Source organism: Neolamprologus brichardi, chromosome 16 (assembly GCF_056152115.1).
Source record: "Neolamprologus brichardi isolate AB-2024 chromosome 16, ASM5615211v1, whole genome shotgun sequence".
In the NCBI taxonomy this organism is placed as follows: Eukaryota; Metazoa; Chordata; class Actinopteri; order Cichliformes; family Cichlidae; genus Neolamprologus; species Neolamprologus brichardi.
The window spans coordinates 3,266,915-3,281,466 of NC_142119.1; the positions used below are offsets into that span (position 1 = coordinate 3,266,915).

At 39.6% G+C, this 14,552-nt stretch overlaps 1 protein-coding gene across 16 annotated transcripts in view; it reads left to right on the forward strand.

Moving 5' to 3' along the window:
- Positions 1–14,552, forward strand: part of tns1b (tensin 1b) — a 198,023-nt gene that overhangs the window by 75,226 nt on the left and 108,245 nt on the right. For all 16 annotated transcript variants that reach the window (XM_087829953.1, XM_087829956.1, XM_087829969.1 and 13 more), the window contains exon 3: positions 4,550–4,587. In XM_087829953.1, the coding sequence (XP_087686079.1) occupies positions 4,550–4,587 (38 nt within the window). The remainder of the gene's footprint in view (positions 1–4,549; positions 4,588–14,552) is intronic.

The following is a 14,552-nucleotide window of genomic DNA, read 5'->3' on the forward strand; positions in this document are numbered from 1 at the left end:
TTTTTGTCACTTTTTACAGAATCAAACTCAAAGTAAGGTCAGTACTTCCACGCTTTAAACGCTGCACGCTCATACTCTCTCTGCACTCGATATATGATCCATTGTTGATCTGCACACAGCTGTTGTCACTAACGTCGCACTCGCTTACGTCACTGTCATGAGACATTCTCGCAAGAAAATCACGGTTTTAGTAACGCAGTAACGCAGCGTTCCTACGGGAAAGTAACGGTAATCTAATTACCGTTTTTGCAATAGTAATCCCTTACTTTACTCGTTACTTGAAAAAAGTAATTGGATTACAGTAACGCGTTACAAGTAACGCGTTACTGCCCATCTCTGATGGAGAGTCTCAGGTTTTCAACCCCTTATGAAGTTGGCCTGTGTTTAGGTGGTCCGGAGAGTTGTTCAGTCACTTTGGTCTGCCACGACCACAACAACCGGTCGCAGTAGATGGCCGCCCCTCCCTGAGCCTCGTTTTGCCAGAGGTTTCTTCCTGTTAAAAGGGAGTTTTTCCTTCTCACTGTCACCCAAGTGCTTTTATATGATTGTTGGGGTTTTCTCTGTTTCCTCTCTATTATTGTAGGGTCTTTACCTTATTAAATAAAGCACCTTGAGGCAACTCTTGTCATGATTTGGCACTATATAAATTGAATTGTGTTTGGGGGTTTGTCCCCTGGATGTGTGGCCTTTAATGACTCACATAATTACAGGGTGGTTCATCATCTTTCAGGACCACATCCAGGGTGACACCTCCACTAAACTGTGACTCTCCATCAGGTTTTAGAACTGAAGAAGCCTCACCTAAGGCAGCTGTCATCTTTTAAAGCATTTAAGACTAAAGGTAAAACATCAGGTGTTCTGGGCCTTGTTGACTTGAGCCTCTCAGCAAATAAGCATTGGCTTTACTGTCAGTGTCTGATGTTTGGCTGTAGTGTCACATTATGTCTTGAAAACAATGTTGAATAATCACTGACAGAACATTTACTGAAAAGCTGTGCGGGCGGCCATGATGATGTTCCTCAGTATCCTTCTTGAACTTCTCATATTCTTTTTCATTGATCATTTTTGAGAACAAAATGAAACGAACAGAAAAAACAAATGTCATTTTTGGGTGTATAAAACATCAAAACGTAATTCACCATGAGGGAGACTCAGACTCTGGAGACCAGATGTTTTCCTACTGAGCTAACTGACCAACACACACACTCAACCACACCATGACTGCTGACATCAGAGAGGCCACAGCAGTCCCAATAAGAGCACCGTGTGTCACAGGATGAGATAGAAGATCATTTGCATGTATTTACGTGTAATTTACACATCGGAAACTTGATATTCAAACAAGAAAACGGCATCTGCTAATAACAGTCTTTAAAAAAATAAACGTTGTGTGACAGTTTGATCAAAACCATTTCATAACCAAATAAGTTTCAGTCAAATTAACTCTTAAAAAGAGACGTGTGCATTAACCTTCTTAAATGCACTGGTTCTCAAACTTATCCTGGCATTTTACGAGCCGGAAAAGAGTTCACACCCCTGCATTTGTATCCAACATTAAAGATACCTGCTGCAAATTTAGCAGTATGTCATTGTTTTAGCGTAACCTGCTTTAGAACCGACATTAGATTTTGTTCATGCACGCTTGAAATAGATTTTTATATTAAAATTAAAAGATGACTTCTAACTAAACTAAGTGTGTTTGTTTAAAAGACAAAATGCTCAGTCTGAGCTTTTCTGGCAACCAGAGTAAGTCAGCTGTGAAGAATAGTACGCAATAGGCGCCACTGCACCAACAAAGTCTTGTTTATTCATAGTTTCCACAAGCTTATCTGCTGGAAAACAGTAGTTTTCTCCCAATATGTTGGGGGAGAAGCTGCCCCTGAGTTCAAGTATCTTGGGATTTTATTCACGAGGATGGAAAGGAGCTTGGCCAGTGGGTTGGTGCAGCATCTTCAGGAATGAAGGTGTTGTAGCAGACTGTTATGGTGAAAAGTGGGATAAGTCAAAAGGCAAAGCTTTTCCAGCTACCAGATCTATGGTCCAACCCTCACCTGTGGTCATGAGCTCTGGGTAATAACTAATAAGGCAAGGCTGCGAATACTAGCTGCCTCCTTTTAGAGGTTTTTCTGGGTTCATCCAACAGGTTCTTCCCTCAGTCTCACCTTCCACCTCTGGTCTTTTTACCTTTTATGTTGCAGATTTGTTTAAGCCTGTGCAAGTGCAAAACCATTCACTAGTTGAACTTGGCCAAGAAATGTCAAGATACGTCTTTCACACAAGCCTGGGAGAATTAGCATTTTATCAAGTCTTTCTGTGTTGTCTGTATGTACTAAACTGCTGGCCTCAGTGGAACATTGACTTGACATTCATAGAGTGCAGCTTATAAGAAGGAGGGTCACGCAGAGAAAACTCCACGTGGTTTTAGAACTAAAGGAGTGTTTCAGGGATATCCTGTTTGATTAATCTGTATACATCAGAGAGAACATAGTGTTTAGGAAGCAAGAGTAGAGGAAGTATAGGGTTCAGGAAAACACTGCACTGCCACCATAACATAATACAAAACACACAATCTGACTCTCACACAATGTCAGGACTGGCCACCTCCCAGTTTCATATCAGTGACTTGACAACTATTCACAACAGATATTACAACTGCTTTGAAGAATGTGGCTCGAGACAGGAAGAAAAACTCATTACATAAGGCGTAGAGTGTTCCAGTAAAAGCATACAGCCTTCTCCTTTATTTGGAAAGCCTACACCTCGGCACGCTGAGCCGTGTTTTGGTTTTCTGTCCTTCGAGGGAAGCTGAGAATTTATGAGCCGCTGGTCCAGGTGCTCTCTCTTGTTGACCCTTATTGGTGGCCCAGTGGGAGTCCACAGAGAGGCCTTGAGGACAGAAGGGGAGCTGTGAAAACTGTGCAGAAATTCTATAGTTAAACAACTTCTTTAATCTTTGATGAAATTTTCGAGATCTGCTTTAACCATATACTGTACTGGTGCAGTGGCTATTTGAAGAGAGTGCAACTGAGGTTCTTTTTTTCATAGCTACAAATTACTGATATCACCTGAATACATCTCATGCAATCAGTCATGTTTTAGAAGATGTTTAGAAAAGATGACATCTTGCTAAAAATAACAAATATGACTGATTTCGACGCTCTTGTGTGACACAAAAGATAACGGCTGTTTCATTCAGTATTCTGAAATAAAGTTTGAGAGGCTTTAAAAAAATCCCAGAAGGTTCCTAGGAGAAAGAGCAAGGCTTATCTCTAGAAGGTGGTCTTAAAATCCAGGAGTAACCCAGAAAAAAATGGGGTGTTGGTTGGAATGAAGCAGACAGACGTGGATTTTTAATTGTAGCAAAAAAGTTAAAATGTTCAAGAGGTGGAAAGTTTCCAAAAACAGGAGGAAAATCTGTCCATGATTTTTAAAACGGTGCCTAAGATTAATATTCTGGAGAAAGAAATTCAGGGAAACTGATTAATTACTCCAAAAAGCTGATTCTGTTCATCTAGACGTAGCGTTTTCAGTGGGAGAAACGTTTCGTCACTCATCGAGGTGACTTCTTCAGTTCAGCTGACTGCAGGTTTCCCCAACCTTATAAACAGTACATTTGCACAATGGCTAAAACTAGCACCACTGAAGCTGGGACTGAAGAAGTCATTGGATGAGTGACGAAACGTCTCTCCCACTGGAAACGCTGCGTCCAGATGAACAGAATCAACTGTTTGGGATTTCCTTACCTGGATAATTGAGCATGCATCAACACTGATCATTTGTTGTTTGGGACTAATGAGTAACCTAATATTTTTCCAGCTGCAGACCTCACCCCAACCGGTCGCAGCAGATGGCCCTGCCCCTCCCTGAGCCTGGTTCTGCCGGAGGTTTCTTCCTGTTAAAAGGGAGTTTTTCCTTCCCACTGTCGCCAAAGTGCTGCTCATAGGGGGTCATATGATTGTTGGGTTTTTCTTTGTATCTATGAAGCGCCTTGAGGCGACTTTTTTTGTGATTTGGCGCTATATAAATAAAACTGAATTGAATTGAATTGAGATAAATCAGATCTTTTAACTTCATGTGACAGTCGTGTGGTCAGTGTAGGAATCGATAACTGGAGAGTGGCCTGTCGCACAAATGCACAGACGGCTGAAACATCCCGACTCCTGACTGATCTGTAGATTTTGAGATGCTTCAGTAAAAAGATCATGGCACTGGTGATGATTTCACTTTAAAAAAGTTCATTTAACCGATGACACAGAGATGAGATCTCTCGCTGTGTGTTATCCTTCACAGCAGTGAATTCTAAGCCTTTGCTGGGAGTGTGAGCTGCTGTGGCAGTATCAGCCTGCTAACAGCAGATGCTGTTTGACTTTGACCACAGTACAAACATTGTGGAATTTGAATATACCTCTTGCTTTTTCATGTCTTCTTGACAGCTGCTCAGCGTCATCACTCATAATGCAACACGCAGTCTGAATTTCTCCATAATGTTCAAAAGCTTTTTATGATCTGTGGAGTTAATTGGTTTTTCTCTCCTTTTCTCTTTTTCCAGTGTGCCGAATCGCATGCCACAAGAAATGTGAAGTCAAGGTAAGAGTCCTAAACAATTTGCACACATAAAAAACCCCCAAAAAGGAAGGCAATGTCATGTTTGCTGATATTTGAATGTTATATTTAGTAATACCTTCATGCATCAAGTGAATATTGCTTTCCACGTGAAGGAACATGAGAAGGGCTGAATGTTCTCTGTTTATTTGGAGCCATCTACTCTTTAAGATGTGCGTATGTGCACATATACATGCAGATGTTGAGATAGGTGGGGTTTGGGGGGAGTTTATGTTCTGCAGAAGAATCTTAAGAATGTCTAAACAAGTACTCTTTGTACCAGAATCTGTTTATGTTGGATGAGCTCTTGCGTCTTGGAGATCGTCCCCGTGTTCTAAAAATAAAAGACCTCTTGGTGGAGCTGGAGCTCGATTAATCATGTTGTGCGAAAGCAAAGAGCAAGAAAATGGGAGGGAAAACAAAGAGAAGCTGGAGTTTGTGCTGGATAATTAGAAAGGTACAGCATTCATTTAGGGTTTAGGGCAGGATTTGCACACATACAGCACATACCTAAACACACACCCTTCATCTGGTATCCATTATTGGAAATGGGTGCTAGTTGCCAGCGTTGCCCACTCTGTTTTACACACAGGAAATACCAGGGGCGCAGGGCAGGCGGGCCACGCTGAATAAGAGGCGGTGGGTTTGGTGAACCATGTGAGGGAGGTCTCCAGTGGAACGTTATTAAACAAAATGGCTGAAATTATAAGACCTGCGTGTGATTCCTGTCTCACTGGTGACTGCGGTTCAATATTATAACCTTGACAAATGAGAGTGCCAGTTTCTTAGGATGGTTTAAAGTTTTAGTTCACCAAAGCTAGTGAGAGAGCAGGTGCAAGGGTTCAGGTTTAATTCCACAGCTCTAAACAACCTAAAATATAACACATCCACCGTCACCCAATAGATAATGTACAGTGACTTCTGTGAAATAGTCTTACTGCTGTTTGAAAGAATGTGTGATCTTTATCAGTTTTTTGAATAATATAATAATAAATTTAGGATCGTCAGAGAAAAATTCTCCCACTCCTACAGCTTCCTCGTGTTTATTAACCCTTTAAGACCTACCACAGAACCAAGTCCGCCAGAGCTTATATTATATTTTTACATGCTGTGGAGCCATTTTTGGGAGCATTTCAAGTTGTTATACATCAATACAACCATTACAACCCAAATTTTAATAATATGTCTGCATTAAGTGCATAGTAATTACATAAATTGCAAAAAAGTGCAATAAACTACAAAAAATTGAAAATCGTTTTTGTTTTTTTAACATATATTTCTAGTTAGAGAAATTTAAGAGGCTTATCCCTCAAAACTGTAAATACAAAAAAGTTGCACAAAATAGTTTCCCACTACAGGAAATTAATTTTGAGTGACTTCATAGTTTTATTTTTGAAATACACCAATTTTTATATACTGCAGGAAAAACAAAAATAAATATTATAATGCAAATTTGCAAAAAAGCAGCATATGCATCAAAATAAACTATTTCCAGCAGTGCAATATGAGTCCTAAGCATCCCAGAAACCACACAAAGTCATAAAGTCAAACATAACTTTTAAAAACACCAGTATAGGCTCATGAGGCCCTGATGGTAAAAACTACATTTCTGCAAAATGACGTCACTTCTGGTTTCGGGCAGGTCATGGTGGACATGCGATAGTTCGCGCTGATGGACGTAGGAAGTGTTATGAACAGCTGATCGGATCGGCAAAGCGTGTTTCTGGACTATTATGTTTTTGTTGCTGCAAGTGCTTTTTATGCAGTTTTTGCAAAACTATATGTGGAAGGAAACTGACCGAGGACAAGCTGATGGCATAAGATGTAAGTACAACTCCTCCGGTTTCATATGCAAAAAAAATTATTGCGCTAGCTTACGTGGTTGCAGAGCTACCGGGATTTTAAAAAAGTTACACAAAACGGAGCGTGCCGCTCCGACCGGCTTTAAAGGGTTAAGCGTCACAGACGGTCCAATCTAATGTCTCTTTTTCCTCCGTCATTAGTAATAGACTGCTTTGCTCAAGAAAGTTATTTAGTCTTTTAGCTCATGTTGTTGTGCTGCATTTATTTGCGCTCAGAGTGCTTCTGTGTAAATCAGTTTTACTCTGGGCTGATATGAAGTTGGGGAAACGGGTGCATATGGGAATACGTGGCAATTTCAGAGCTGATTCTAATTCTGACAATAAATTGTCATGCACTCAAACCTCTTCATGAATGACTTAGACTTTTTTAGTGGGCTTAAAGAAGCAATTTACTACAAATATGTCCAGTTAGGATCTGAGCCTCTTGTAGGCGGAGGTTAAAAACCTTTTGTCTGATTCTCTCTTAACCTTTGGTTAATAAAGGTAGATGAGAATAGTGTGGGAGTCTGAAAAGTGAAGCATCACAGAAGAGTCTTAATGCATCCTGTTTAATAGCCAGTAGGGAGTAATGCTTGTGGTTAAAAATGACTTGCAGTTATATCAAAGTCTATGGGAAGCAGACCTTTCTCTGTTGTTTCATGGTGTCAGGCAATACCTTCAGGTCATATTAAACAGGCCGTTAAGTTTTATAAATTCTGGCTATTCTATAAGAAGATTTTCCAGAAAATGCTCATGAGCATGTGGTTTCAAAGTCAGATGCACCCTTCATTCGACACATCCAAGTTGCTAATCTTGAAGCTTCAAAATGACACCTTACAAACCCGTGAGTGACACCAGTCCCTCTTTCCAGCTTTCCATTTATTCTGCTGCTGTGTCTGTTAGCAATCATTAAATTACTCAATCTTTAGCATCTACAGGTAGCTGTCTAACTGACAGCTAGGTAGGTAGCTGGGGTGATGGTAGGGTTTCAGCAAGGTTACTGTAAACCTAAATGTCATGAAACCTGGTGGAGAGCTGGAGCTTCGGGGGAAAAAACACAATGTTACTAAAGGGAAAAAGAATAACATTAAATTCTGCTGTGGATCCAGATCTCTCACTTTAATGTTGGTAAAGCATTGGTGTTGGTTAGCGATGAGCTTCTGACTTCCCTCATAATATGTACTTTGATTTGAAAGGGCCTTATTGAGAAGAAATGTGTCGCTGAAACCTGCAGAAATTCCGTCTTTTTCTCCTTTGTTTTCCCTGCAGATCGTGCAATTTCTAAAGTGTGATGAATGGAAGTACACACTACATGATAACGCTTGAATTTCAGGAAGCCAGAGGTCAAATTTGTTGGAGAAGCCTAGCAAACTGCCAGTGTCTATATATACAAACCTGCAACTTTCCATCTCCAAAAATCACAGCAGCATTTCCTTTTCTAAACATTTCAGCTAAAAATGTCAAGGCTTTGGCAGGAAGCAATTTGCTAAAAAGCCTGAGATGAAAAACAAGGGAGTGACCACGACAGGGTCAAGCATGATAACTATCGGCACTCAGTCAGGCCTGCGAGACCACTGGCTACATTTTTATGACTTATTTATTTTAAAATCCAGCTAAAGCTCTTTTCTGCGACCTGTCAACCATATAGGATCTGAAATGTTAGGAATCTGAGCGCTCGAAAATAACTCAGAGGTAGGACAGTTCTCGTAAGTACACGTTACAATTACAAATCTCCATCTGGAGATAAGAATAATATACAGCCCATATTTAACCGGGCAGCAAACAAATGGTCACAAAAGGCCTCCCCACCTTCATGCCTGTTTACTCACAGCTGGATGTGAAAAATGTGTTAAAGCTTGTCAGTAAAATTTTGCTTCTGGGTGATGACAGGAAAGAGCCAAAAACATCACATAGGGTGATCCTGAAAGTGAACATGAATATGTTTGCATGAAGTGATGGTATCTTTCCATTTTTCAGGCTAATTTACAAGTCTCCCTTCTTTATGCATAGTCTCCTTTGTATATATAATATATATATACTTCCTTACAAAAACAGAGAGGCTGGATTTCTGGGACTTTCGTGCCAACTTGCTGTGAAAGCGCTGAGGAAAGGTAAAACCTCAAACTGCTTAAGCACTAATTTCAGTCTAAAGGCATGGCTTGTATGCCTTCCACACTGCCCAGCAGTTAAATAACAGCCTGAGTGCATTCAGACTTCAGTTCTAATTAAAATATATTTATTTTTCCCTTTTACTTAACCTTACAGGGTATTGTGCCAAGAAAACACTGCTGGAAATCAGTTCAGGACACCATCTTTCCAAAAAGACTTCATCCTAGTAACGCTGGGGTTTAATACACGTGACGTTGAAGGTGTGAAGTTAGAAAGAATTTAACCTCAACTAGAGTTATCAAGATCAAATTCAGGGCTGTGAGTCTTCATTTACCTGAATCAAGGTAGTTATTAAAATATAGGTTTGTTTGCCCAGTGTTTACTCAGGAGATTACACATTGATGTGAAAGAGGTAGTGTTGATACCATATAGCCATCTGCAAGCACGGACAGGTCTAGAGCAACAGATTTCTCTTAAGAGCAAACTGTAACCCTAAATAAATGTGAGGAAAATAAAAATAGCGGTCAAATCCAAGAAGGGTGTTGGTTAAAAACATAAATGATAAGAATAGGCTAATAAGGAGAGTAGCCTTATCATTGCCTGGCCCTAATTACAATCAATATTTAATTAACTTTGAGTTTATTTAACACCAATTCACAATAACAGTTTGCTCAAAGTGCTTTACATTGTAAGATAAACTCAACAAAGTGGTGAGGAAGAACTCCCTTTTAACAGGAAGAGACCTCCAGCAGACCCAGGTTTGGGAAGGAGCAGCCACCTGCAAATCCTATATAAATACAGGAAGAGATTCGCTCACTGTGCATTATTTTGTCACTAATGGTTGGTTGCTAGTAGACAATCTACTAATTACTACTCCTTTGTGCTATATGTCAATCAACAGCATTCTTCACTTTCATTGGTAGTTGCTTTAATTTTTTGACTTTTTTTGAGTTGAGACAATATTAACTCTTGACCTGCCAGTACTTGCTTTGCTTTGGGTGGTCTCTTGTTGTTGGGACATCACCAGCAGTCACTATCTGTGTGGACGCCCCTTAAGGCTGCTTTATGATCAGTCTACAAAGGTCTATAGAAAGGAAGTCAAGCAAGGAATGGAATTGCTTTCACTTAAAATCTGTATTTCTATTGACAATAGTCACTAAAAGGCAAAGATCCTCTATGTACACCAAACATTGTGCTGTTTCCTTACCTTTTGAACATACCTGAGCTAAAATGATTTAGTAGTGCGGGGTAATTCTGAAGCTAGGCTTAAAATCGTGAAGTTACTTCTATTAAGGAGCTACTTCACTTTATAGTACAGAAATGAACTGCAGTGTCCTTGCTGATAGTAATAAAGGAACCTGCTATTCTGTGTATTTGTGTGGCTTCAAATTAGAGGTGGGAATCACCATACATCCCACGATACGATATTATCACGATACTTAACGCACGATACGATATTATTGCAAAATATTTTGCGATATTCAGATTCTGTACATAAAGGTAAACTTTATCAATATTCATTTTATCTAATATCAAAGTCTCACACTCAGTCTTTCTCTCATTTCAGTTTTATTGTTGACAAACTGAACGGTTTGTATTACAGTCTAGTCCAACTTAACTGAATCAACCATCTGGTACAATTATAGCTATTCTGAACTATGCAGTTTATGAAAACTATGCAGCCCCTTCAGCAACTGAAGAATTTGAAAGTAAATTAAAACAAAATATAATTTTACATTAAATAAAAAAGTTTTAAACTTAATTAAAATAAAACATGTCTTAAATTAAAATAAGTAAACTGTCATGTTTATTGCTGCCAAAAAAAGTTAAACACATTTGGACAGTGAAGGAATGTCAGGATTCTTGCTCAGAAAAAGGATCAACATGCTCTGAAGTCAGAGCACAAAAACCTTTTTGTAACAAAATATCGATTTCTGCTGTCCCTGTATCCATACATTATTAGCAAACAAAATATCACGATGCTACACAGTATCGATTTTCCCCCCACCCCTACTTCAAATATAGTATTTGGTGTATGTTGTGTTATCCAGCTGAGCTGTCCAGTTGAAGTTATTTGGTTTCTCTGATCCTTGCATGTCAAGCGTGTTTTGAGAAGGAAACCACCGTGTTCCACCATTAATCAGGAGCAACGTGGAAGAGCGTATCATCTCTCCGTCTCTCCGTCTGCTGGTGTTTTCGTTCCGCTTCTCTGAAATGATGAAGCACTTGTTTTGTCAGCTCCTGAAATTCTCAGAGCGCATGCTTTGAAACTGTGGAGAGAACTCGTACGTTTCTTTGTGCTGGCTCACTTCCACTTTGTGCTTTTGTTATTTCAGATTTGTTGTTTGTGACCCTTTTAGTTCCTTTCACTGAGCACATCATGTTGCAGTTTGAGCTCTGTTGTTGCTGCTTGGAACTTCCTGATGGATGTGCCCTCATTCGGCTCATCAGGTTTGCCAAGTGAAAAGCTGCAAATTGCCCCCTTTGTTTCATGAAAGTTGCAACATTATTACTAACACTTGATTCCTTTCCCATTCATCAAGCTTAAATTGTGTTACTGAAGCATTTCAGAGTATAAATCTATTGAAATAATAGTAAATGATAATAAAACCAGTAGGTTCACTTGCAGCATTGAGCCTCTTACATAAATTTTCTCCTTTCCAGGAAGTTTCTGGATCTTACTACATACCACTGAGTTCAATAGTCATTCTGGCACCGTCTGCCTGTCAGTAGCTACCGTTTCCCGACATTTTTAACATTTCTGAGCGATCACCTGGAGATATAAAGTTCTTGGTGCGGCTACAAATAAGACAAACAGTCTACCTTGTATTATTTATCGCCTCCAAATCTTTGACACATCCAAACACCTGTATCCACACATGTGAGGTGCATTTTTGAGAGAGATCGTCAGGTCTGCAGCTGGCCTTCTCCTCACCTGGAGAACAATGTTTGCATCTATAACTGTGAAATGCTGGAGCAGTTATCTGGTTAGCAGCTATCTGGGCACTTGTTTCAGCGGTAAAACCTGGATTCATATTCAATAGCTTGTTCTGTTGTTGACCTCTTTTTCTGTTTTTTAGATGATTTTGAGATTATTGCCATTTTGATTATGCGGTTGGTTGTTTAATGACTCCTCAGAGCCCACACCCAATAAATCAAAACAAATCTGTTCTATATGGATATGGATGAACTGTTTTCAACCATGAATCCAGGTAATGAGGTCTGGATGTTGTACAGATCTGATTCTCTGGACGTTGTCCAGATGTGGCCTTTCACATATGAGGCAGACAGCTGGAGATTGATGGTCATGAGGTGGCGCCTGTGCCGATCAAGCAGGAGGCAGGACACGACGCACGTCGGCACACACTCGCTGTCTGTTAATTGTCTGAATGTGTGAATCAGTGAAAGGTCAGGGCCGCAGTGCATGTGTGAAATGGCGAAGGTGTGATGGTCCAACACTTGGGTTCAAGGCGAAAACTCTGTTAACTGTAGAAACATCTGGCATGAAGTTGACGCTCCCCAGAGGGTTGATCCTACCTACTCTGGTTAGTGAGTATCATTTGGTTCAAAGCACCACTATGTCCTATCCATCCATCTTTCAGAGGAGAGGTGGGGTAAACCCTGGACAGGGTCATCACAGGGTTCACATATAGTTAGACACCTACAGCCAATTCAGACTCACCTATTACCCAACACACATTTGAACTGTTGGAGGCATACCTGGATCCGTCTTTCATACTGTCTACTTCAGGAAGAAGTTGACCAAAGGAGAAAACCAGCAGTGCCTTTACATACAAATTCATTTAAAGTCACTGATTCATTTTGTTTCCCCAGCCCAGTGTATCCATGATTTAAACTTTGGAGATTATTCCACACTGTGCCAGAAGACAGAAAGAAGAAGATTCATCCCAGAATGACCCACTGCTCCCATGTGTCTTTGCAGCCAGTCTCTATTGACACACAAGCCTTCTTTTAGTTCGCATTTTTTTTCCCCTCTTGCCCTCGAGCCTCATCCTCTCTCGTGTAGCGCTTGCTTCAGCAGTCGCAGCAGCTGTCAGGATCATTTGGCTTGATTAACCTTGACTACTGTTCCAGTTACTTCCTGTAGATACCACACATTGCCACAGCGCTGATTTATCACACAGGCAGAAACTGTGATGTGTCACCACAACTGAGCCCCAGCAAAGGTTTTTTATATTCAAAGACTGTAACACAGTCTCTGTAGCAGTTTCACCTTTAATTTCTCTTAGAAATTCATGTTTCTGTTAAGACACATAATATAACAGGTTCTTTGATCATTTAAATAAATTGGATCGTCATCAGGAAATTTATATTACTTATGGCGCTCAACCCCCTCCATGTAGAAAAGGCCTTTATGCTCTTAGTTCTGCATTGCTTTCGCTCTAATGGATAAACAAGGCATTCAAAGAAAGGGGGCAAAAATACATATTGTGCTTTTGCTGTAAGACATTACATAAGTCCAAGTTTGGGGAGGTTTTAAAGCATTGCATTGAACCCCTTTGACAACATTAACAGCTTCCTTCATTTTGCATGTTGTGTTGGCCGTGTAGAGAGTGAGAAATGGAAGTTAAAGTAGGAGAGGGGCTGACCCTCTGTTAAGAAAACAAACGGAAGAGCCCGTGTCAGAGTTGTATAATTGTTACACACTTAGCGCGCCAACCAGTTAGAGCAAACACACAATGGTGGGCTCATGACTAAAATATTCCTGTATTGGTCATGGTATCTGCACCTACTTTAAAAAAACAACAACAAAAAGAAAACAACAGCTCCTCGTCTGATCAAATGCAGAACCAGCCAGCAGCTCTGAGGCTAATTGAATTAGCAGTCACAGGACAGAACACATGCTCGCTACTCTGTTCTCCTCCTTATGACCGCAAACGTTTGCAGGAACACAACAACAGCTCAATCATGGGATAAATCATATGGCTTCTAATTTGAGTGCATTTCTTGTATAAGGAGCGATGTTTTCTGGGTTTAATTTCATTGCGATTTCGACTTTATTTTCATCCTCGTGATATAAAATTATCAACTAAGTAAACATTTTTACTACAATTCAGTATTTGTCAAGACATGTTGAACTTGAGCAAGTATGCAGTTTCTGATTGTTCCCACGTGAAAATATTTAAGGCAATTGTCTGAAATTTTATGCAAAGTGAGTCCTTGCTACATGTGCTACCTCCTGCTGTGTGCTACAGATGTGGACAGAATTATTAAATTTAAAGGCTTTGTCATTATTTTCCCAAGTGCTTTTCTGACATAGCATTTCTAAAATAGTTTCCTTTAGAAAGCATAAATAATTTTTGTTTGCACATAATAACAGAATTATTTCAGAAATAAAACTATCAGGGTTAATATAATTAGCACCCTGAAAATGGACTTTATTATTGAATAATAGCACAAACCACTGATGTGCAGTGATGTGATTTAACTTTGTAATGCTCAAGGCTTATAAAATTGAGTTAAAACTGAGGATTATCTTCTAATTTGCACACAGTATAAAAACTTCAGAGAGGGTTTGGGCTGTCACATGAAAAAGCATCATGCCAAGAACAAAATTAATCTGTTTAGACTTGAGAAAAATAATGTTTGATGCTATCAAAGCAGGAGATGGATATACAAAGTTGCACAGTACAGACAAGCCTTGCAGGTGGGAAAATAAAATTTTAAAGACTCTAAAACGAAAACTGTGAGTGATGTGTTAAAAGACCCCAAAACAACGGCCAACATACTAGTCAATGATTAGCCAAGTCAGCTAAGCTATATAGATGATCCTTTATACAGTATTTTTTATACAGTAAGTTTCATCCAGATAGATAAACACATGTAGGAAGACCTACAAACATACGCTGCAGTCATTATAGAAAGATGAAAAAAATAAATATGCGACTTTAACTTTGACTGTCAAACAAAAGAAATAAAAATGGACCTACAGTCACAATCATGTGTCATTTCTCCTTGTTCATGTGCATAAACTAACGG